Source organism: Desmodus rotundus, chromosome 1, assembly GCF_022682495.2.
Source record: "Desmodus rotundus isolate HL8 chromosome 1, HLdesRot8A.1, whole genome shotgun sequence".
Classification (NCBI taxonomy): domain Eukaryota; kingdom Metazoa; phylum Chordata; class Mammalia; order Chiroptera; family Phyllostomidae; genus Desmodus; species Desmodus rotundus.
This window is the reverse complement of record NC_071387.1, coordinates 18,708,369-18,733,865: the sequence shown is the minus strand read 5'-3', so window position 1 is coordinate 18,733,865 and position 25,497 is coordinate 18,708,369. Positions and strand designations below refer to the sequence as shown.

The 25,497-nt window shown below is 45.5% G+C and overlaps 1 protein-coding gene, 1 long non-coding RNA gene and 1 pseudogene across 3 annotated transcripts in view; 2 read left to right on the top strand and 1 right to left on the bottom strand.

Moving 5' to 3' along the window:
* Window positions 1-25,497, bottom strand: part of SUSD1 (sushi domain containing 1) — a 143,595-nt gene that overhangs the window by 7,864 nt on the left and 110,234 nt on the right. The window contains exons 15-16 of the mRNA XM_053921782.1: window positions 12,048-12,140; window positions 2,337-2,570 (exon numbers count right to left, since the gene is read on the bottom strand). Of these exons, the coding sequence (XP_053777757.1) occupies window positions 2,356-2,570; window positions 12,048-12,140 (308 nt within the window). The 3' untranslated portion in view covers window positions 2,337-2,355. The remainder of the gene's footprint in view (window positions 1-2,336; window positions 2,571-12,047; window positions 12,141-25,497) is intronic.
* On the top strand, window positions 6,867-12,815 carry LOC123479892 (uncharacterized). Of its 2 annotated transcripts, none has more exons than XR_006655697.2 (3): window positions 6,867-7,105; window positions 11,159-11,351; window positions 12,070-12,815. It is a non-coding gene; the product is annotated as an uncharacterized lncRNA (long non-coding RNA). The 2 variants fall into 2 exon arrangements; XR_006655698.2 differs by having other exon boundaries at window positions 6,867-7,947.
* Window positions 16,932-19,893, top strand: LOC112306492 (E3 ubiquitin-protein ligase makorin-1 pseudogene; annotated as a pseudogene).

Genomic DNA, 25,497 nt, shown 5'->3' with positions numbered 1-25,497 from the left:
TGGTTGGATAAAGAATAAGAACACCAGGGTCTTTCTTAATAAGTGGATTCAAGGAACTTCTTCCTTATAGCTTTGATGGAATAATTCCCACCTAGGCTCTGTGTCTTTACAGTTTAAACGTAAAATTTTAAGAAGAGAGTTTCTCCTTGGTCCAATGTGGGCCAGGAATGACTGTTTGGATTGATAAACTATGGCCAAGCGGGTAGAGCCAAGTGGTATTGATATGGCAACTGGAGGTCTTTCCCTGTGAATCAGGGGCCGTGGCCTGAAAGAGAGACTCTGAGAGCCGGGCAGGAGCTCTAAGAGATGCCACTATGAGAGCATACACCCAAATGCGAGAATGGGGGTTCTCTGGGGATGAAATGGAGGATGCCTTTTTGTTTTGGTTTGTATCATTCAAGAATGGTTTCATTGCAAGTGACAGCGACTTGACTCTAACCATGTTGAGCAGAAAGTGAATAGTATCAAAGGCTAATGAGTGCAGGGACAGCAGTGTGCAGCTGGCCTCAGGAACAGCTGGAAGCAGAATCTCAGACACGCTGCCAGGACCAGGGCTCCTCTCCAGTTGTGTCTGATTTTCTGTACAACAGGGAGCATGGCCACAAAAGGCTCCCTTAGCATCATCGCATCTCCTGGTTTCGCTATCGGAAGGAGACTGTTATTTACTCTCTCTGGCTCCGAATTTTAAAACCCCAGAGAAAACTGGCTTAACCCAAGCGAGAATCTACTGGCTTGTTCCCCATTTTATCCACACTACCTGGCACATGGCACAGCTTCGATAAACCCATTAAATGGTGGATGTGAGGGAAATGGAGATGCTAACAAGGCTTCATGGTTAAGAATGTGACCATTAGAATTCAACTGTCTGGTTTGAATCCCAGCTCCACCAGTGACTGTGTGACTATGGACAAGTCATTTCAACCTTCAACACCTCAGCTGTCCCATCCATAAAAATGGAGAAAATGTCAACACCTAGTTTATAGGGCTAATTGTGGAAACTAAGTAAAATACACTGATCAATGATCAAAAATACAGTGCTCAATGGTCATTGACCAATATTATCCTCATCTTCTTCAACCACACTGCATTGTACTTTCAAACTCACTTTCACTATCTTTGCAGGTAGAAGTGACTTCTTTCTAATGATAGAGTCCGTTTCATATTTCAAAATCCCTGTCAGTTAATCCATCTGTTCCTCCAGTGAACAGAGCAAGGACATTTTCTCGATCTTACTGCGATGGGGGGAGATAACTATGGACCCCCATCTTTGCTGGGACCCATGTCCTAACAGAGCCTGCGCCCTAAGGAGAGTTTGTAGGTTGCCCGGGAACGTCACCAGGAATGCTCCAGCCAGGCTTCCAGGCACTATTGGCTGGGAGAAGGTGACAGCTACCCTCAGGGAGCACAGGCCCAGTCCTGCAAAATCTGGGATGGCGCGGGGGCAACCCAGGCAGGCTCACTCATGGCTGCTACCTCACCTACATGCGGGGAGACCCGAAAGGATTTGGCTTCTCTCTCTAAACATTAAGGTTGAAACAAATTTCCCCATCTCCAGGTTTCTAAGTGTCAGCTAAGGGACTGAAAAACACACCTTGTACCAGGGAGAATATGTGAGTTTGAAAGCAATAGCTTTTTATGTGGTCTTTTTAATCTCTCTGTCTACAAGGATGGACTATGGCTTTGGGGCCAACCCCACACTCTAAATAGGTGTGGCTTTGAAGGTGTCAAGTGGAACCCAGAATAAGAAGAAATTTTGCTTGCTTCCTATTCGTGGAATAAACTTTAATATTTTATATAAAGCTCCTAATTTTTATAACAGCTTCAAATATGTTGGGTGCATTATATGTTCCGAAGATGGCCACACCAGTGTCTATCCCAGCCCACGTGCTCTGATTATAGAAATGTGCAAAGGACAAGTTTCAGTCAAAAGCTGCTGACTGCATCCCAGTAACTATTGACCTTTAAGTTGTGACCCAAATTCACACTGTAACACTTAAAATCATGTTACACCTTATTCTACATCAGCATGGTGTTGAAAGCACAGTTGAATTTCCTGGGTTTGACTCTTGGTTTACCACTAACTGTATCACCCTGGATTAGTGACTTAACCATTCTAGCCCTCTGTCTCTTTATTTGTAAAATGGGGATAATAATAGTTCCTAATTCACAGAGTTGTTGCTAATGAATTAATACATATAAAATTATAATAATTCTCAAAACATCATATGCCTAATATATGCTAGCTGGTGTTATTATTCTAGGTGTTCTTGTTCAAGTGGCTGATAACAGAAGGAAGGAAAGAAGAAACTGAGAAATAATATAATCCAAGTACCAACCTGAATTTCTTTATTCAGGTTAATAAGCAAAGGCCAGGAATCGTCTGCTGATGCACTCTCCTGCTGTCCACTCTGCTGTACTTTTCTCAGCCGGCCATGTCCTAATACCTTGTAGCAGGACCGAGGGACCCGGAGGGACCTGGCCTGGTCCCCATACTGTCTGGAAGCGGGGGTTTGGAAGTTGATATGCATGTGCGGAGAGGAGAGATGGAGACATTGCAGAGAAAGCTAAACCTAAGGAGAGAAAGGGCCCAATTCAGGATATTAGTTGCTCCAGGGGCAAGCCATGTATGTTGTAATTTCTCCAAGGTCTGGGCCCCTCTAACCTCAATTGACTCAGGAGGGACAGCAACACTCAGGCAGCGCCTATAAAGTAACTGGTGCCCAGGGACACACAGGCTGAGGGTGGTGGGCCAGGACTGAGCCATGGAAGAGAAGAGGGAAAAGGCAGAATGTTCTTCAGGGTCCTTCAACCTTCCTGCCTCACTCAGTGAGGGAGAGGAAGAGGCTGCCTCCCCTTCCTCCTAGTTTCCGACTGAGTCCTATATTCTTTTTTTTAAATTATGTTTTATTGATTATGTTACTCCAGTTGTCCCAATATTTCCCCCTTTGCCCTCCTCCACCCAGCACCCCTCATTCCCTCAAGTCATCCCCCCGCCATTGTTCATGTCCATGGGTCATGTGTGTAAGTTCTTTGGCTACTCCATTTCCTATACTGTACTTTACATCCCCCTGTCTATTTTGTACCTACCAATTTGTACTTCTTAATCCCCTCACCTCTTCACCTATTCCCCACCCCACTTCCATCTACAACTAGCAAAATGCTCTCCATGTCCATGATTCTGTCTCTGTTCTTCTTGTTTGCTTAGTTTGTTTTTTAGATTTGATTGTTGATAGATTTGTATTTATTGCCATTTTATTGTTCATAGTTGTGATCTTTTTTTTTAACTTGGTATTTATTTATTTATTTAACTTTTTATTGTTGTTCAAGTACAGTTTTCTGCCTTTTCCCCCCACTCATCCCCACCACCCCAGCCCTCCCCACCTCCTGCCCCTGTTTCCAGCTCCCCTTGTTATGGTCCATGTGTCCTTTATAGTTGTTCCTATAAACCCTTCACCCTTTTACCCCATTATCCCCTCCCCTCTCCCCTCTGGTCACTGTCAGCCTGTTCTCAATTTCAGTGTCTTTTTATTAAATAAGCCCCTTTAACATTTCATGTAATAATGGTTTGGTGATGGTGAACTCCTTTAGTTTTTTCTTGTTTGGGAAGCTCTTTATCTCAATGACGTGTCACGCATACTCCATCCCCCACACTGAGCGCCCCAGCACACGAAGACGGTCTGATGGTCAAATGCTTAGTCTGGATTCAATGCTAAAAATGAAACTCTTGGGGGCCTGGGGGTGCAAAGAGAGGTGGGGAAGAGAAAGAAATGTAATTTCTTCGGTGCCTACTAAAAGTCAGGAAAAGAGCTGGGTCCTTTTGCATGACCGCATGTAGCCCTCAGACATGACTCTGAATTCACTAATTTTACTTACTTCCACGTAAAACAGGGAAATGAAGTTCCATATTAGAACTGGAATTTTGAATCCAGTGCTGGTTCCAAGGCTCATGATTTTCTGAGTACAGGACACAGACTGTTACGGTGAAAAATACGAATGTCGATCTCCATGATTCCAGTCACTCCCCTAACCACGGGCCAGGAAAAGGAGGGAATTTAGGACAGTAGATGCCAAGGCAGGACTTGAGGTTTACAATAACAGGATATGCTGAGTGCACCAGTGTTCTCTGATTATCTGCTGTCGGTCAGTTGCTCTCATCTTGCCTGTTTACAACTCAGGAAATGAAGTGGGGTTGAGGGGATGTGGCAGAAATTGACAAACAAGCAAACTACAAGTTTCACTCAACAGTATGGTCTTCTCACATTTTGTTATCAGCAGGCTGGTGAAAATGTCAAGGTTGCGGCCAAGAGGAGTGCGCCAACCGCATGTCGGGGGCCCCAGGAGACTGACTGCCTGCACACGAAGAGAAATACAGTCATGGATGATGGCTCAGCCACGCAAGCAGAACCTGAGGCCCCAGCAGCTTCCGCCCCCAGGTAATCCCTCTGTTTCTCATTCAAGGGCTCCCACAGGCTCATAGACTTCAGAGGTAGATGTACTTGGTTCCATGTGTCTCCTCAGAGACGCCTTGTGAGAGATATGTACATGAAGACATCCGTAAAGGACCAGTACAGGGCAGTGTTCGCTCACCTCACTTGTCAGGGTGATTTGAGACTTCTCCAAAGGGTGACAGGGTCCTGCCAGGTCAAGGCCTTAAATAATCCAAATCAGTCTCCTTTCCCAGCCTCAGTTCAGGCTACCAGAATGTTCCACCAAAACACCCAATATGACTTCAGCATAATCACAGAAACATAAATTTGAAAGGGAATAAATAAGTGTATCATTCAATTTTAAACCTGCATTCTAATGTCACACCACACACCAATAGTGCACTATTACTAAAAGTGGTTAGAAGTCCTCTAGCATCTCGTTATCTGTTTATCTTGTGCAATACTAGCACACTCTGTGCACTACCTTAGGGGAAGCTGTGATTTTCCATCATTTTAGTGTGAAGAGTTATTTCTAGTTTCCAGTTCCTCATTTTCTTGTCACAACTGACCTTGGACACACTGCATCATTAGTCTTGGTGGCTTGGTTCAGTAGGCATGATTCCTCTTTGTGGGGAGACCCCGGATGCATATGTTTTCCTACCTTTGGTGACACTTCGTACATTCACAATGCTTTGCAACCATCACCACCGTCTACTTGCAGAATGTTTTTCATCAGCCCAAAAGGAAGCCTTGTATCCATTAAGCAGTCACCCCCTGTTCTCCTTTCCCCCCATATCCTGGCAGCCACTAATCTGCTGTCTGTAACCATGGATTTGCCTATTCTGGATATTTTATGTAAATGGAATCATACAGATAATATATTGGTAAGGGCTCAGGCTTACCCATCTGAGTGAGAGGTCCTGGCCTGCGAGGCCCCAGGCCAACCGAGGCTCCCCAGGCCCACTGTCCCCATCATAGTCTAGCCCACCTTGAATAACTCCAAAGAGTGACTTCCTCAGATGAAGAAAGATATTTCATTAGGCTGCTTCTTTAGTGATTCCATGAGTTGACTTCCCTCTTCCTTATCCTGACCCTACCTGGCTTTACACATCAAAGCCAACAGCTCCAGTACAGTGGTGGGGCCCTTCTGTTGTAGGGATTAAGCTCTTTGATGGTATTTACTGCCAAAGAAGTAGATATAATTTCTTGAGAAGTAAGTATAGGATGGGAAGAGGGTGTAAGGACAGGAGTGGGAGGAACTCCTCTATCCAGAAGAGACTGGATAGAGGCATCATTGAGAAAAGAGACTAAGAAAGAGTCGTCAAAGACACGATAGAACAACCCAGGACTGCGAGATGTCACAAAGGCTAAAGGAATGCATGTTTCCATCAATAGATGAGTGGATAACACAAATATGGGACATTTACACAATGGAATACTACTCCGCTATAAAAAAAAAAAACTTTTCCCTTTGTGGCAGCATGGATAGACCTGGAGAATATTATACTAAGTAAAATAAGCCAGTCAGGGAAAGACAAATACCATATGATCTCACGCATATGTGGAATCTAATGAACATACTGAACTAACAAGGAAAATGGGGACAGACTCATAGATGGAGAGCAGATGACAGCTAGTGGTTGCGGGGGATGAGGTGGGGGCAGTAAGCAAAAAGGGAAAAGGACTCATGGACGTGGACAACAGCATGGTGATTGCTGGGGGGAGGGGAGGTTAAGAGGACTAAATGGTAATGGTAAAAAAAAAATACAATAAAGATTAAGCAAACAAACCAAAAAAAGTATGTTTCCAAAAGAAGAGAGGAGCCAACAGACATCAAATAAGCTGATGTCTAAATAAGCAGATGTCACAAGAGCAATTCTGGTAGTGAGACTCCTGAGCTAGAGACCCAATTGCTGTGAGTTACGGGTGAAATGGAGGTGAGGGGGCGGAGACAGCTAGGGTAATTCATACTCTCAAGAAGTTTGGCTGTAGAGGAGAGAAGATAAAGTGGGTTGCATCTAGAAAGGGGCATGGGGCCTCAGGAGGGTTGTTCGGGGTGGTTTGTTTTCAGTTTGGGGCATGGAAAAAAAGAGCATGTTTTAATGTTGATAGGGAGTCTCCCATGGAGCAGAGATTTAAGCTGCAGGGCAGAAGCTAACCACATACTGTGGTGTCTCAGAAGGCAGAGGATGGAGCCAGGACAAGCATCCTCTGAGAGTGGACCTGACCCAGCATGAGAGTCTGGGGAGAAACCACCAGGCACAGCGTCTGTCAAAGCTATTTGGAAGCACAGAGAGCCCTGGCAGGGACAGTGGGGGAGGAGAAAATGGGAAGTGGAAGGTTTCTCTCCACCCGGCCCGTCCTTGTTCTCACGTCAAAACGACTTCCTGTATGTGATCTAACACGAAAAATTGGTGCAGAGCCTACCCAACTGCTATCAGCAGACGTCCCGCAGGGACTCCCTCACCTCTGTCCTAGAGGTCTGCAGACAAAGCCTCTATTTGAGAGCTGTGTAAAGGGACAGTCATGAGTGGAAAAGGTGGATTAGAGCAAGAGTCTGAAAAAAGGATTCCCTACCCCCAAACTGTGGTTCCTGCCCCTCCTAACAGGGTGGCATCCCTTGGAAGGAGCAGGCTCTGAGAGGTGGGCCAACGGAGCAGACAAAGGAAGTAACCAAAGTAAGTACACAGAGTGTGTGTGTTTTACAGGAAGGAGAGCCATCGATACCTCGGTTGTTTACAACAAAGGAATCTGGAAGGTTTGGGATGATTCATCACCCTGTCTCTGAGGGATGTACCTACTAAGGTTTGTCTGGCCTCTCCAGGACAGTTGACTCCATTTCCAATAAGATTGCACAGAAGCCAAGGCCAAGCCACAGCAAAGAGGAAATTATCACATCTCCTTTTGCAAAATGACATTATCAGCCACGGTGCTGGAGACAAGGTCCCCAAGGCCAGAGCGCTGAGAAAGGTGTGCGTGGGAGGTGGGCTGGTCATCTGCCTGCAGCATCAGCTGAAGACCCATTTCTGCCCAGGCCCCTCTGCTCGAAGCCCCTCCGGGCCTCCACTCTCCCTGGCATTTACAGTCCAGTCTGATTCAATTCAGACTCTCCCCTCTCCTCTTGGGGGTTCCCACCACAGCCCCGGTCACGTGACTATGATGTGATTACAAGGCCCGAGGTGTGGATCAAGGGAATGCTACTAGTTCCCAGGACTAGTCACACCCCTTAGAAGAATAAGAAAATGTGGAGGCAAAGTGCTCGTTTCCAAAGCCAGAGCCTTGCCCCCAGTGTGATTGCCACGGACGTGGGTTTCAGAGATTTCCTGTACCTCCTGTGCTTCAGCCTCTAGGTTGGACTGTGAAAGGTACTAAAGCGACTGATTTCTAAAAATTCACTATCTTGTTTAATCCTCACATTTCTGGGGCACAGAGAGCATTACTGGAATTTTTCAGATGATGAAACTGAGGCCCAGAGATGTTACTGTGTCCAGTGAGGAGTCGAAATCGGAACCTGGGTCAGGTTGGTCCTTGTCCAAGATGACTTAGCTGCCTGCACTCGAATAACTCACAAAAATATACACAAATTACCATAATGTGATTGTGTATTTTAGAGTCCAGTGGGGCTTTAGAGAATGAGGAAATCACATCTAAGCTTTTTAATTTGGGAGAAGTGGTTCAACTGGCTGAGGAAAACCAGTCAGGATATTTGAAAGCAAGTTTGTTCTGAAAAGTCTTGTGAGGTGGGCTTGCAAGTTGAAAAAACAAAGGCAGGCTTCCAAGGGTGGAGAGGAGGGCGGACGTTTAAGTGGGACCTCGTGGTAGGATTTGGGTACCCAGGATGGAAGAGACCGGGGGGTGGGGGGGGTGGGGGGGGTGTCACTCCCAAAGCAGGCTCGGTAAGACAAAGGCCGCGACTGTCAGACAGAAAGTCTTTACCAGCAAGGCCTCTGAGATGACGTGTGGTAGGAGTGAGTCTGTATGTGCAGGAAAAGAGCACACTGCTTCCTCTAGTTTACATAAAGTAAGGTAGGTGTGACCTGAGCCCCATTCCATTCAGCTGGTGGGAAATTTAATTTCAGAGATTGAGAAGTTCTCTTCCCACCTCCCATCCCAGTCCTCACTCCTAGAGTCAGTGATCAGGAGTCACGAGGTGAAGCAGAACATTAGGGAGACATCACTGGTCATTGGTGAACAACAGGGGCCAGCAGAATTTTTCTGTAAAGGACCAAATAGCAACTATTTCAGGCTTTGCAGGCCAGGTGGGTCTCTGCCACAACAACTCAACAATGCCGTTGTTGCTTGCAAGCAGCCACAGATGATAGGCAAACAAATGAGCTTGCTTGTGTTCCAGTAAGACCTCATTTACGGATCCTGAAACTTGAATTTCATATCATTTTCACATTTCACAAAGCATTGTTCCCCCTTTGACTGTTTTCAAACATTTGGAAATCTAAAAACCATTCTTAGCTCACAGATCACACAAAAACAGATGGTGGGCCCAGTTCGATTTAGGAGCCAACTCCTTATCAACGTGGTTTCCACCACGATGCCTGCCGGCCACGCCCACATACATCTTTGAAATTGGGTAACACCGTTGCTCCATGGAAATCTGTGCAAGAGCTGAGAGCCCCCGCACCCAGAGTCCGAGAAAACTTCCCTATACTGAACATGGAACCGTGATCTCTAGATGGCTTGTCATCTTCCTGGTTCATTCCTTCTCCTGGGGAAAAATCCTTGCTCTTTCACTACTAGGCACTCTCCCCTTCAAAGCCACTCTGTAGCTCCCTCCCTGCTAGCAGTTTGCTCAAATCCCTCAGGATAAAAGGGGAAAATCAGGATGGGAGGGGCCTGCCAATTCTTCTTTAGGCCCTGCAGCAAGTGAACACAGATGTGGCCACTGCTGAAATGCTGAGTAACCTGTACAGTAAACAAACACAAATATCTCACTAAATTATCCTGCCTGGGACCAGAGTTTTCTAGTCCAGCAGCCAGTTCAGGCCTCAACATTCCAAGTTCGGTGGGCATTGTGTTGAGTGTCCTCAAAAAACTCTGAGGGGAAACCCAGGTTCTGGTGACAAAGAGGGGAAGTACACAGTTTAACCTTCCTCAGGACACCAGGCTCTACTTAAAGCGACTCACTGTCTTGGCTTATAAATAGTTGATTATTTTGCTCAACCACTGGTTCCTACCAGCTGCCCCTCCAGGAAGATTTCCAGCATATCCGTGGTACAAAGAACATCTACCAGCCAATTGCCACTCAAGCCTCTTTTACTTCTGCTTTTGGTGAATTGCTTAAGTTCTGGGAAACTGCAGACACAATTACAAGACTAGGAGGTCAAATGCCACTTCAGTCCTGACATTGTCTCCAATCCCTCAGCCCAAAGAGGCCTTTTCCATCTGACTTCAAAGCTCACACTCAGCAGTGCCTGTTTTCCATGTCATCATACCCTTGGCCTATGTCGGCCATCTGCGGTAACGGCACTGGCTTCAAGAGTGGTTCCTGTAGCCACCTGCTCCCCAGTAGGATGGCCAGGCTCACTGGAAGAGAATGTTCTCTACGCAAGGAAATTTGAGATCGGAAAAGTCATCCTCCGAGGGCAGGGATTGGGCAGACACCCGAGCCTCGGAAACGCAGCTGTGCTGGAAAATCGCTCTTGCGGATTTCACTGGAGGCAGGTGTCTACTGCCCAGACTTGAACATTCTTCTCGCAAGTGGAAAACAGAAACCATCATCCAGGCTGATTTCTCGCTCCTCACCTGTGCGCCCATCAGCCTGTGACAACACATCATTTCTTATGTCCACACATATACAGGAAAGACTCAACTAAGCTTTGTTATATGGATAAATGAAATGTGCTCTCAGGAATGTAGCCCATATTTGACAAATTTTTGCCACAGCTCTAGAGAAAATATGTGTGTATTCCTAATACGTGCCTAAGGATACATTATTGATTTTTGAGAGAGTGACAGGGGGTCGGGGGGAGAGAGAGAGACAGACAGACAGACAGAAACATTGATGTGAGGGAGAAACATCATCAATCAGTTGCCTCCCCTACACATCCCCACTGGGAATCGAACCCACCACATTTTGGTGTACAGGACAATGCTCCAAACAACTGAGCCACCTACCAGGGTGAGAAAATATATTTTATAAAATAGTCTTATCATTTCACAGAGCTGTATTAAGCCCCCTGACTATACTTCTTTTTTAACTTGACAAAATGATTCTTCAATTCAAGATGGCCGCCACACATCTGCTTTCCAGATATGAAGAGGGGAAAAGTGAGGCCACAACCCCAATTACACTTTTTGTCAGCAAAGTAAAAGCTTTCCCAGAAACCCCCCTAGTCGATCTCACTTCCGCCGGATTGACTAGAACTGTATCCTCTGTCCTCCCAGGGCAGCAAAGGAGGTTGGAAACTTGTATGTTCATCTCCTCCAACCTCTGAGGAAGAGGAGGAGGAGGAGGAGGAGGAGGATTTGGATGGCTATAGAAGGAGTCAGGCTGAAATTCTGCTGCAAATAGCTGCACAGCTTTGAAAAACAAAAGCACTGATGGGGAAAGCTAGATCTGTTTTCTGCTAAAATATATTATAAAGCCACAAGAATAAAATCAGATGGATACATACAAGATTTGAAAGGGACTCATAGAATAGAGGAATTAGCTTACAAACAGACCCTGGGATATTTAACAACTCAATATATGTTTTGTTTTGTTTTTTAATTAAAAGTTTGCTGACCTCTGGGCTTGATGATGCAGTACCCCAGCTACCTGGTGAACTGGTGAGAGACTGAATCAGCCACAACTCTTATTGGAGGGAAAATTAACCCAGAAGAGGAAAAATCACTGTCTACCAAACTGATAGATCACGTCCCCGTGAAGCTGGCAAAGTGCAAACAAAAAATGCCTGCACTAGCACCCAGGTACGATAGAAGTTGCATTTTGAAGATCCTGGGAGCTATGACTTTTACCTCTCCTGGAACATGGAAGTTTTCCAAGGAGACTGAAGTGGGAGCTAGGAACTGTGAGATCTGCAGGGAGGGCTGTAGGCAGAAGGGAGTGGGAAGAGGAAATCTTTAGGGGAAAGAGGGCTCCGCGTGCACACCTTCTTCTGGAGGTGGTGAGGACTTGCCCCGTATGTTATACAGGAGGAATGAGTCAGACTGAAGAAAGTCTCAGTTTCTGCTCTTCGATAGTGAATTCACTCCTTATTAATAGCCCTTCAATTATCCCATCATGGGCCAGCATGCGTGTGGTCTGTGGAGATTCGTGAGCAGAAGGTTCTAGGGGAGGAGGAGCCAGTCACTGTGAGGCTACTTGGTCGAGTTCTGGCAGATCTTGAAAGTGCATCAGTCCCCTTTCCTGGATGATAATGATAGTAAAAATAATAGCAGCTAACACGTAAGAGCGCTCAGCATGTGCCAGGAGTTACGGGTTTAATTCTTAAACGTAATTTAATCCTCAAAACCAACCTTTAGAATTCTGCCATTGCCAACCCCACTTTTTCTCCAAAGGTATTAGCCAACGTGTGGAATCAAACATCCAAGGCCATCGAACTCATATGTGATAGAGTCAGGAGGCAAATGTTGGTGCAGAGACCTCAGAGCTGTACCTCTTACCTTGTCCCACTTCCTTCGGCAGAGCCACAGCTGCACCAGACCAACTGCTAGCAGTGAGAGACGTGAGACTGACGGCAACAGCGATGGTCCTTCCTGAGTGAGCGAGAGAGCGAGCATGAGGCTAAATATCCTATTCCCTGCCCTGGGGGCTCTTGGGCAGTGGTTTCCAAACTTGGTGGCACATTAGAATGTCCTAAGGAGCTTTTTTTTTTTTTTAATTCTCAATGCCCAGGTGGCCCTCCATACCAATTAAATCGAATTCACACGAGACCTGAGCACCAGTATTTTTTAAAGCTTACCAGATGGTTCCAATGTGCAGCAGAGATTGCAAACCACTGGTCTGGGGCTTCTGAATCAGCTGACAATGCAATGCTGTTTTCTGAGATGGATATGTAAGCCTTGGCCACACCAAGTATGAAGAAATATGAGAGACAGCTGACCAGGACTCCATGTGATGGAGAATATTCCCTGTAAGCTGATGCACTTAGGGTATCCTTCAAAGAAAATTCTATTGATACCTGGATTTGGGATATTTTCCAAGGTGTTTCTAACGTGGGCAAGAATCAGAAAAGCACAAGAGTGTTGCATAATGGGGTGCCTTGGTCACCGAGCAGGGGAAAAAATGTTTAACTATCACAGGAAATGTAAGAGAAGTTACGTCTCATAGAGTTCTGTATGAGAATTTAATTACTAAAATCAATAAAGGAGTCATTCACTTAATAGTTTCCTAGGAGGTCCACTCCTTGAATGCTGTTTAAACCAACTCCCAAGAGACACTGTAAAATTAACTGCCCTACAGATTGTTTTGACATATACTTTGCACAAACACATATTCACACTCGCCCCAAAGTCTGCAACATTGAAAATATATGTACCAGGGAACAAAATGAAACACACTGCAACTTGAAAAATAGAACAGGAGGCTGTCCCCCTGACTTTTGAGGAGCGAACGGAAATCTGTACGAGTGTTTGATTTTTATTCCCTGTGGTCAGTCGTTTCGCGACCTCTCACCCAGAGAGCAGGAAGTCGACTTTATCTATCAGTAAGCCACAGCTGAGGCCTACGTAGAAATGTTGACACGAGTGTTTGCCCCAGATACGTTTCTGGACTTTTGTTTAATCAATACATCGCTTTCAGTGCCCGCATCAACTAATTTGCTGAGTGCAGCTTTACGGTACCGTTTACTCTCTGGTAGGGAAACCCTTTTCTTTTTCAAGCTTTCCACAATCATTTATTTTCCCAAAAGGTCTTTTAAATGATTTGCTCATGGACCTTTCTGAAGTGAAACGATCTGGAAGGACTTGTAAGGAAAATAATGGCGGGAGTGAATGTTAACCCCTACACCTTTTACCAACAAAAAAGGAGGAATGAAAAAGAACTGAAAATAAGGAAAAGTACTGTGAGTATGCTGTTGCTCTGAAAGCTGCGTTATACCAAACACTCGGAAGAATGCAGCCACATATAATGCCATTTGGAACAAGCAGAGACAGTCTCATGACTTACCACCAATTCCTAGCTCGGGAGCACAGCACAGAGTTGCAGGGCAAAGGGGAGGAAATTCCAAAGGCTCCCACCGGTGTGAGTTCCGGGGTCATGGGCAAGCAGCTGGAAGAATGAGAATCACTCCCCCTGGGAGCCCAGGTCTTCTCTGTCACCGCTTCCTGTCACACTGGGGCAGTGTCTAGGCAAAGCCTCTCTCGCATAGAGAATCACGGTTGCCTATTTCATGGATAGACCATGGGAAAGGCCTTCCCTCCCTTTGCAAAAGGGCTCTGTTTCCTATGAAATAAAGCCAGACCACGCGATGACCTGAGGTCCAGTCGCCCTCAGAATCTGCCTCTAGGTTGTCTGTCCTAGTCTTTGATGGTATTAGGTCTTCAGGGGTGATTGAGGGAGTAACTGCACTGGAGGCCACTGTGGACCATAAATGTCCTGTAACAACTTGTCCGACCACAATGGCAGAGATTCCCCAGAATGTACATAATCATGGAACACGGTCCCTGTGTCAACAGCCACCTGTGGAGGCCAACACTGACTGCAGCGCTGGGTGGGGCTGCTCCAAATATTGTTGAAATCCTTCTGATTGCCATCAGAGCCCGCGGCACTCTCTTTTGATATATGAGTCCACAGGTGAAATTCTTTTCATATGGCATTTGATTTTTTGGAAACAGGTAAAAGTCCCTTGTCACGTGCTCTGTTTATAAAAGAAAAGAGCAACTGGCTCAGTTTTAATGATATCCCTTTTATACACACATATAATGCTTTCACCATACACTGACAAAGACAAGGGAACTGTGAGGTAATAAGACTAATTGAAGTTCTTTTGTAGTTCATAAACACATTTTGAAGGCAATCCCCAAAGGGAATCTTTAAGGATTTTTTTAAACACTAATAACATCACTGAAATAAATATTCAGGCTTTCAAAGTAACTACTTAGAAGGAGAAATATAATTAAGATGAATAGTTAGTAAGCTTTTTGCAAGGGGAGGGGAAGATCTCAGTAGAGTCACACTTTGCGTAGCAGCTCTTCTTTCTCAATGTTATTTTGAAAAGCTTAATAAGCAAATCTTTCCCTACCTACCTCCTGTTCCCTTCCAATGCCCACCCAATCCAATGCACCATCAACCCCTTCATTTTTACTTTGGTAATGTCTCCTTTACATTGGACCGTCTTCTCTAGTCCCTCTACTGCAATCTTTAGTGTCTCTCTTTTTCAAATGTTATGCCTTGGTTCACAACCTATGGCCCCCAGCCCCATACTGGACTTTCCCTCCCAGTCTTCTCCACTCAACAAAACCGTAGTAATCCTTCGGGGTCTGGCTCAAACTGCCCCTGAGGAGCCTGTGCTGGCCTCCTGCACTCCAGCTGTTGTTCCGCTTGTCTCTGAATCACCGTGTAGTATAGAAACTCTGTGGCTGAAGTGCTCAGTCAGCTATTTGTTGGGTGTAATGAAATGAAGGTTGGGCTGATTTATCAGTCCAGGGAGGTCAGGGTCCATGTGAAAGCAGATGACATCAGTTCATTTCCATCAGGCAAAGGTTCAATTTGCTCATAAGGAGTGATGCGTTAACAACAAATGGGACTGAACTTTGCACTTCCGATCTCGTTCCTCTGAAAATGTGTTAAAAAGCTTCCCTGGGACACTCAAAGTAGAGGGAACACATGGCTGGTGTTTAAAAAATACACTGGCTTTAAAAAATATGACTCAGCCCTGGCTGGTGTGGCTCAATGGATTGAGTGCCAGTCCGCAAACCAAAAAGTTGCTGGTTCAATTCCCAGTCAGGGCACATGCCTGGGTTGTGTGTGGGGTCCCCTCCTGGGGCACATGAGAGGCAACCACATATTGATGTTTCTTTCCCTCTCTTTCTCCCTCCCTTCCCCTCTCTCTAAAAATAAATAAATAAAATCTTAAAAAAAAAAAAACCCAAAACTATGACTCAGAGAGAAATGATCAGTTGGAAGCCATCAACGAGACAAGAAAATTAAAAAGCGCTGTCTGGGAATAGAAAGGTTGAAGATATGTGCTGTGTGAACCAGGATGAAAATCACTCCTAGCCTTCCAATAGCAAAAATTTTAGGCAGCTGTCTGATGTCCACCTGGCTTCCTACTCTGATGTTCCCACAGAGAACATTTGTTGCTCCATTTTGCTGGTGCAAGAAAATGCAAATGCAGGTATGACTGCCAGAGAAAAATGTCAGCTGACTTGTGAACTATCTGGTCATTTTTCCTCCTTGCAGGAGGATCTTATGGTTTTTCTTTTTGATGTGTGAGACTTCTGTGTAGTAAACCCGTTCACTCTTTATTAGCCACGTTTGTTGTAGTAAACAAGTACCCAAATAGTTAGGTAATTATTCCCATACTTCCCTGATAAGCCATCATCCCCACTAGTTTGAAATTGCCACCAAGGCTTTACACTTAGCGGGGAGGACCACCAGTAATGCACTTCTTCAGGTGACAGACAGGCTCTCAGGATGGCCTCAAGGGTGGACCCACAGCAACTCCAAGCCAATTGGACAATGACATTCAGGGAACCAGTAGCATAAAAAAACCCAACTGACCAACCTGTGGTGATTCAGTAAGACTTTTCCTAGAATAATTTTTTTTAAAAAAAACCACACACTTTGGACTTAGAGTATGTGACACAGGTATCGAACTTGGAGCATTTCCAAGATACAACATAACTCTAATTTAATCTATGATTTCCCTTGCTGTGCATCAAATTCCATCCCTTTGTGTTAGAGATTGTTCGAAAAATTTTTTTAAAGCTTCCCTCTCACTCCAAGCATTCACTGAATTTTACTAAAACAGGTGTAAATGACTCTAGGGACCTGTCACCACCCTCAGAATTAGACGGGAATTCACTGAAGTCAGAGAATAATGGGGCTCCTCAGTTGAAACATTTGAAAATTCAGTCTAGCTGGGCACCCTCCCCTTTGGCCTCGATTCTCAGGCTCTCCGTTCACTTAGAAATTGTCTGCTCAAAATAGCTTCTTTTTCCTGTTGCTCAGACCAAACCATTTATTTTCGTCTCAGTTTACCAGAATATAGCATGATGTTTGACCAAGCGAACAATTATGCAAAGCAGAAATCATGTAGCAAAAAGGGTAAGTCAGGTCCTGAATGGCCTGGCTCAGTTGCTTGAGCATCACCCAGCAAAGCAAAAGGCCACTGGTTCAGTTCGAGGTCAGGGCCCATGCCAGGGTCGCGGCTCAGCTGGGGGCATGCGAAAGGCAACAGATTGGTGTTTCTCTTCCTCTCTTTCCCTCTCTCTAAAAGTAAATAAATAAAACCTTTGTGAAAACAAAAAAAGTAAGTCCGTTTGGACACTTCGTCAGAATTTACAAAAGTCCAGGCTAAGTAAGACGCTAGAGGCAGTAGGCACCATATGTTCTTGGGAACTATCCCCAAGAAAAATATTAAGATTTGGGGGGGAACTTAACCAAATGGCTGTTTAGTTTATGTATACTAAATACATAGGAATGACTACATATATAATAAAAGCCGAGAACATTCTGGGAATGAACAGAAAAAAGAAGTAGCTTTGACTTGGCATATAAAAAAGTTATCATAGGTGGTGTCGAGGGTTGTGAGCTGGCGCTTCCGTGTCTTTCTCGTCCCTTCCCCCCTCTCTTGCCTTCTCCTGCCCGCAGCAAACACGAGCCTTAGGCTGCGGAAGCTCCAGGGCCATTGCTGTGGCCGGCAGCGGCCATGGCGGAGGCTGGGGCTCCCAGCACGACAAGCCAACCCTCAGGGGCCGAGGTGGCAGCAGGCCCCCCGACACCTGTCCCCGCAGTCACCTCCGCAGCCTCGGAGGCAGGGGCGGAGGGAGGCTACGACGAGTGGACTAAAGAAGTCACCTGCAGGTATTTCCTGCGTGGAATTTGCGGGGCAGGATCTAACTGCCGCTATTCGCACGACCTCTCCGACCGTCCTCCCCCGCTGGTGTGCAAGTATTTCCAGCAAGGGTCCTGCATTTACCGAGATCACTGCAGATACGAACACACCGAACCAGTGAAACAGGAAGAAGCTGCCGCTGCTGATCTAAATGCAAACTTGTCCCTGGCCGCTGTCTTAAGTCCCTCGTCAGTAGTTGGACAGATCACTGAAGCGAATTGGGGCGAGGCCGAGTCGAGAAATTCAAATTTGGCAACTGTAGGAGCAGGTTCAGAAGACTGGGTGAATGCCACTGAGTTTGTCCCTGGGCAGCCCTACTGTGGCCGAGTTGCCCCTTCTTGCACTGAAGCAGCCCTGCAGACCTCGGTGACCAAGGAAGACTCCCAGGAGCGGCCGCTGTGCCCCTATGCAGCAGTCGGAGAGTGCCGCTATGGGGAGAACTGTGTGGATCTCCATGGAGACATCTGTGATCTGTGTGGACTGCTGGTCCTCCATCCTGTGGACCCTGCCCAGAGGTCACAACACATAAAATCTTGCATTGAGACCCACGAGAAGAACATGGAGCTCGCGTTTGCTGTCCAACGCAGTAAGGACAAGCTGTGTGGGATCTGCAAGGAGGTGGTGTATGAGAAAGCCAACCCCAGCAAGTGCCGCTTTGGGATCCTCTCCAACTGCAACCACACCTACTGTCTCAAGTGCATCCGCAAGTGGAGGAGTACTGGGGAATTTGAAAGGAAGATCGTAAAGTCCTGCCCCGAATGCCGGATCACATCTGACTTTGTCATTCCAAGTGAGTACTGGGTGGAGGAGAAAGAAGAGAAGCAGAAACTCATTCAGCGATATAAGGAGGCAATGAACAATAAGGCATGCAGGTATTTTGATGAGGGATGTGGGAGCTGCCCATTCACAGGGAACTGTTTTTATAAGCATGCATACCCTGATGGCCATAGAGAGGAGCCACAGTAGAACGTGGGAACATCAAGCAGATACTGGACCTAATGAAGGAACCACTTCTGGGAACTCATTGAGGAAAGAGAGCAGCAGACCCCTTGACCAGGATGAAGAGGTTGTCACTTCTGAGCTGGGAGAGATGTTGCTTATGCTTTTGGCTGAAGATGGGGACAATGACTTGACAGGCTCTGAAGACCAGTGGGACTTGTTTCAGGTGAGCTGGAAGACTTTTATGACTCGGATCTAGAGCAGCTGAGCGTGCTGTGTGGACTGGCCGGCAGCACCTCAGACAGGCTGTCCCTGAAGCAGTGCGGCAGCTCTCTCCCAGGCAGCCTAGCCACTCCCTGTGCTGTCATAATGACTTTTACTCAGGGCCTGTTTTCTTGATCCCTCACCTTTTGCAAAGAGTGTGTTGTTTCTCTGGTAAAAAAATTTTTTTTTTAAATTTTAGTTTTCTCATAAAATAATTTGATTGTCAGATAGTAAGTATAGGTTTGTTGGATCATCTGTTTTCAACTAGATTCACACAGTTGGAAGGTGAATTGCTTATGGACTTTCCCGCACTCGTTTTGAGGACCGGGGGTTCAAAAGTCACACCGTTGGCCCTGCTTTGGCATACAAGAATAGGTGTGATGGGTAAAGGATCTGGACTGTGGCGACCATCCTTCTGCTACAGACTTAAACGGTTTCTGCTAATATGTGCTCATCAGTTTTTTGTCTGTTCCCTACCCTCCAGCCCCTGCACCCATGTACTTGTTCTGTGCTGTTTTGGGTCTTTTGTTTAATTGCACACAGTTTCTTTTACATAGTTAATTTTACATAGTTAAATTAAATAAAATAATTATTTTATTTAATTTAATTGGTTAAATCAATTTAACCAATTAAATTAAATTAACCCAAAAAACCTGGTTAATTTAATTTAAAATGAATTAACAACTAACAACAGAATTCCTAAGGAAGAAAACATTTTTGTTTAAAAAGTACTTTGATAGTTCTGGCCAGGTAGATCACTTGGTTGGGACATCTTCCTGATATGAGGGGTTGCACGCTTGATCTCTGGGGACATACCAAAGATCAACCAGTGAATGCATGTACAAGTGGAGCTACAAATTTGTGGTGTGATGTCTCTCCCTTCCTCTTTCCCTCTCTCTCCCCCTCTCCCTTCTTGCACTGCAAATAAATAAATAAATAAATAAGAAACTTTCTAAAGTATATTTTGTTGACTATGCTATTACAGTTGTCCTATTTTTTTCTCCCCTTTACCCCCCTCCACCCTGCACTGCCTCTCCCTCAAGCATTCCCCCCCCCTTAGTTCATGTCCATGGGTTGTACATATAAATTCTTTGACTTCTTCATTTCCTATACTATTCTTAACCTTCCCCTTGTCTGTTTTGTACCTACCATTTATTCTTCTTATTCCTTGTACCTTTACCCTGTTCTTCCCTCTATAGGGGACTGTTCTGTGTGGCAGTGGAAAATGTAGCCCAGCCCCCACTCAGAAAGGCCAGTGGGGAGCAAGGTTCAGCACAAAGGACCCATGCCCACGGATAAATTCTCCCATGGGGAATCAGGCCTGCATTGTACCTAGGCCGCTATGAGACTTGCTTTTTACTAAAACTCCCTCACCCTGAATAGAGGTAGCAAGTGCTTACTGCATATCCTTAAAGTAACTTCCTAAAATCTGAGCTAAACCTCCCAAGTATGGAGTGTAACCAGTTCAACCACTTTTCCCTTCACATTTGCAAATATCCTTCTTCTTTGATGTTATTAGCAACATCTTCTCCTTTGCTTTCCGTAAAAGGCAACCACCCAAAGCAAACCTGTGCATAGTAAATGAGGACCATCCTCAATGTAATGTACCAAGGAAAACAATAAAAGCCTGTCCAGGCAGGGGTCAGGGGGCCCTCTCTCACTCAGCAAGTGGCCATGCCATCCCTTTTTCTCCACAGGACTTCTGTAGTCCATATGAATTTGTTTATTGCAACCACAACACATGGACCCCAAGGGCCAGGGTCCACATCATCTGGCACCCAGGGCTCCAAGCCGCAGTCGTTGTCAACACACCAACTAGGCTGGAGTGCACGCATAAGCTCAGGTGAGGGTAGATGACACCGAGTGCTTTTTCGTAAGGTCGTAGGGTGTGTTGGATTTCAAAGAAAAAGGGATTTCTTCCAAAGTCACCCTCTCTTGCAACTACTTTACATTTGTACCCTCTTTAGTAATCAGGAGCCTTGCTCTCTCTCCCAAGCCATCTGCCACAATCTTGCAGGCATGGGTTGAGCAGTTAAAAGCCACAAGGGCACTCGCTGCTAGAAGACACCCATGAGAGGATTAGATGGAACGTGGACCGGGACAGAATACTAGGTTTCCCGCCAGCCACAAGCAAAAGTCCACACAATGACAGGCACAGTGTAAAAACACTCACAAGCCCATCCCCCCGGCACAACCCCCAACTAGGTCTAGGCTTGGGAGAAAGAGCAAAGACTTTCCCTTTAATCAGCTTTAAAAACAGCAACTAGTTACAGGGATATTTTTAAAGCATCTCAGCAAATTCTTTCTTTCAAGCCACTTTTGCGGTCCTTTCGATATTGCCTTTTCCCTTCGTCTGCCTGCATAAGGAAAAGCGGATAGTGAATGAGTGTTTCAGTTTTAACCGGATTCCGAAGACCGCTTTCCAGAAGAATTTAGTGTTAGTCACAGGTTTTGTGTGAGAGCTTGTGACATTCACCGAGTTCCGAAGACAAAAGGCACTTCCTCCCCTTGGCTGGAGAAATCGGGTGTTCCCATGTGAGTCTGAACCTTGTGAGGGTGTCTGGGATCAATTCCTGAGACGTGCAGGGGCCTTATAGGGACCTCCAACATCACCTATTCTAACTTCTGGCTCGTCTGGGAAGCACCATATAAAGGTTGGTCACCTAACGCTTCGAGTCCCCCCTCACAGTCCTAAACGCTGGGGGAGAACCCGAAACCCATGAGCAGGGTTAGGGTACTTGGAAAGTCCAGTACCCCTCTCCCTGACGGTCTTTCACCAATAGCACATTTCGACCCACCACACTCTCCTCACTAACAAGAAGTAGGATTTAAAGGTGCAGACGGAGTGAAAAGCAAAACTGAAACTGGTTTTATAATTGCTGCGTTTGCGGTGGGAGGAATTTCAGAAAAGATTCTTTTATTGGTTAAAATTTTTTCTTTAAAGGTTTCTACAAATCCTCTACCATGGGGAACAGGCTCTCTAAGGAACAAGAGCAATGTTTTCAGCTAATTCAGTAGCTTTTTACGGCTGCTGGATGTCTCCCAGTTAAGGGATCTTTAGATTTGGAAATATGGGAAAAAGCGGGGCAGAGAAGCCCTCTTAGTCAGGAAAGCTTAGACAAAGAGAAGGGACCAACGCATGCCAGCTAGGCTGGTCTTGTGGTTTGCCCCAGCTGCAGCGAGCAACACGGCCCTGCCGGGGCATGGGTGTGCACGCACGCTCGCAGCACAATTGGGGCTCCAGCTCGTGCATGCTCACAGCACCGCAGGCCTGGGTCTTTCTGCCAAGGACAGACAGCGTGGAGGGGGCGTTGGTCTCCCTCACCTCCCCTCCTCCCCATGCCTGCGTGGGAGCAACCTTTCCCCACCCCCAGCACCGGATGCAGTCCTGATGCACCTGCTCAGTCTCAACCCTTGTGGTCCGCCCCCAGGGCTGCGGTTCCGCACAGTGCCTTGCCAGGGCGGGCGCCTAGCAGCAGATTTAGAACTGGCACAGATAGCACCTCGGAAGGGGAGTCAGGTCATCCCTGAGATAAGGGACAACAGCCCCTGTACTTTGGGAGGCCCCAGCATGCTTAGTTTTGAAAAAAGGATTTCTATTTTGTTTACATTTCTACAACTGAAATAGGGGGCATTTCTCAACCCCCCAAAAGAGTGTAGTCTCTTAAATGTTTTGGTCCAAATGGGCAAGTTGGATGAATGCAGCCTTACTTCCTCCCCGCCCCACTTAATACCTGGGGCAGGGACCTCCTCACTCAATGGAGAACGCAAATCGCCCTGCTCTCCCATTAACCCCAGAGGGCTGCAACCTCAAATAATTTGGCAAACAGATGTTACTATCTCCCTATTCATTTCATAGTATACTCCTTAAGTCAAATTTTGGCAATCTAGTCAGGCTTAAGTTTTAAAAGACTTATCCTTATTTTGGAATGTTATGTGGATTATGTATGTTGTAGAAAGTTCAAGTAAGTTGTAGAAAGTCTGAAAGGAAGGAATTAAGAAAGAAAAGGAAAGTGTAGGATTGTAAAGGAAAAGGATAAGAAGGAATAAAAGAAAAAGATATAGATACCACATTCATGAGTAGCATGGGAAGTGGAAGTGGAAAGGAAATAATAAGAATAGTAAGCATCTAAGTCTTTGAAACACTGCAAATTCTAGACCTAGGAACTACCAGGTCCTGAGAACAATAAGGTAATTAACTTGCTGCTCAAACTCTTGCAGCTTGTAGAAACAGCAGGGGGCCTGTCTTTCCAGGCAGACACTAACTCAAATGCTCTATAGGCCCCTGCCCTCACTGGGGAATCAGCAAAGAATGTTAGAACTGAGGCCTTCAGCCACTTAAGCTGTCCATAAGAAATTAAGACTAATAATGGCCTGTGACATATTGCACAAACCACTCAGGCTTTCTTAGAAAAATGGGGAATTTGTCATAAAACAGTATCCCCTATAATCCAGCAGTTCAAGCAATTGTTGAAAGAGCTCACCAAACTTAAAACATTGAGTCAACAAAAAAGGAGGAGTCAGGAAATATCCCCTGGGAATTTAACCATGCTGGCAATATATACCTACAATTTTTTGAACTGTGTTGATAATTTAAAGTCGCCCATAGACAAACACCTTGCACAAAACAGGCCTGCAGTCCCATACCCCTTGGTCTTACACAAAGACTCACTAGGGAAAGGAAAATGGAAAGGCCCGGTTGCACTATTAACTTGGGGAAGAGGGTATGCTTGTGTTTTCTCTCCAGAAGTACCTTTGGAGCCTCTGATGAAGAGGGTGAAGCCATATCATAGAAAAGGCTTCCCTGGCAGTGACCCACCTCTGCCCCATTGGACTGTCCTGATCCAGAATTCAAGCTGTACATCAGCCCCCCTGAAGTGCAATTCCATCCAGTACTCCTGGAACGATATTCAACATCACCTAAGGACTTTTTCTACCAATTTAAAAGGACAAATTGATAAATTGCAGCTAGAATTGTATCAGCAGCTACAGGACATTCAACGCTTGACTAAGCAAGAGGTTTTTCAAACCCTCCATAATAATCTCAGCTGGCTAAACCCAAAAAACTAGTTTGATGAATTTAACCAGAGTGTGGGCCTTTGGAGCCACTGGTTGCTTACTGATTATAATAATGCTCTGTGTACTTCACTGCATTTGTAAATTATTTTCCCAGGGTCGTGTAAGAGACAGCAAGTAGCAAGCTTTGTGGGATCTACAGCAGTCCTAACTAAAAACAAGGGGGGACATATAGGGGACTATTCTGCATGGCAGTGGGAAATGTAGCCCAGCCCCTACTCGGAAAGGCCAGTGGGGAGCAAGGTTCAGCACACAGGACCCATGCCCATGGATAATTCTCCCATGGGGAATCAGGCCTGCATTGTACCTAGGCCGCTCTGAGGCTTGCTTTTTGCTAAAACTCCCTCACCCTGAATTGAGGTAGCAAGTGCTTACTGCATATCCTTAAAGTAACTTCCTAAAATCTGAGCTAAACCTCCCAAGTATGGAGTGTAACCAGTTCAACCATTTTTCCCTTCACATTTGCAAATATCCTTCTTCTTTGATGTTATTAGCAACATCCTCTCCTTTGCCTTCCGTAAAAGGCAACCACCCAAAGCAAACCTGTGCATAGTAAATGAGGACCATCCTCAATGTAATGTACCAAGGAAAACAATAAAAGCTTGTCCAGGCAGGGGTCGGGGGGCCCTCTCTCACTCAGCAAGTGGCCATGCCATCCCTTTTTCTCCACAGTACTTTTGTAGTCTGTGTAAATTTGTTTACTGCAACCACAACACACAGACCCCATGGGCTGGGGTCCACATCACACCTCACCCCTCACCCCTTCCCTGCTGATAACTCTCCAAGTGATCTCCTTCTGTGACCAGTTTCTGTAATTCTGTTTCTGTTCTAGTTGTTTGCTTAGTTTGTTTTGGGGGGTTTTTTAGGTTCAGTTGTTGATAGTTGTGAGTTTGTTGTCATTTTACCGTTCATAGTTTTTATCTTCTTCTATTTTTAAAAAATATATTTTATTGATTATGCTATTACAGTTGTCCCATTTCCCACCCCCACCTTTACTCCCCTCCACCCTGCACACCCCCTCCCACCCACATTCCCCCACTTTAGTTCATGTCCATGGATCATACATAAAGTTCTTTGATTTTTACATTTCCTATACTATTCTTAACCTCTCAGTCTATTTTCTACCTACCATTTATGCTATTTATTCCCTGTACCTTTTCCCTCATTACCCCCTCCCCTTCCCTGCTGATAAGACTTCCATGAGATCTCCATTTCTGTGAATCTATTCCTGTTCTAGTTGTTTGCTTAGTTTTAATTTTTGGTTTTTAGGTTCAGTTGTTGATAGTTGTGAATGTGTTGTCATTTTACTGTCCATAGTTTTTGATCTTCTTCTATTTCTTAGACAAGTCCCTTTGACATTTCATATAATAAAGCCTTGGTGATGATGAACTCCTTTAACTTGACCTTATCTGGGAAGCACTTGATCTGCCCTTCCATTCTAAATGGTAGCTTTGCTGGATAGTTATCTTGGATGTAGGTCCTTGCCTTTCATGACTTCGAATACTTCTTTCCAGCCCCTTCTTACCTGTAAGGTTTCTTTTGAGAAATCAGCTGATAGCCTTATGGGAACTCCTTTGTAGGTAACTGTCTCCTTTTCTCTTGCTGCTTTTAAGATTCTCTCCTTATCTCTAACCTTGGGCAATTTAATTATGATGTGTCTTGGTGTGACCCTCCTTGGGTCCAACTTCTTTGGGACTCTCTGAGTTTCCTGGACGTCCTGGAAGTCTATTTCCTTCGCCAGATTAGGGAAGTTCTCCTTCATTATTTTTTAAAAT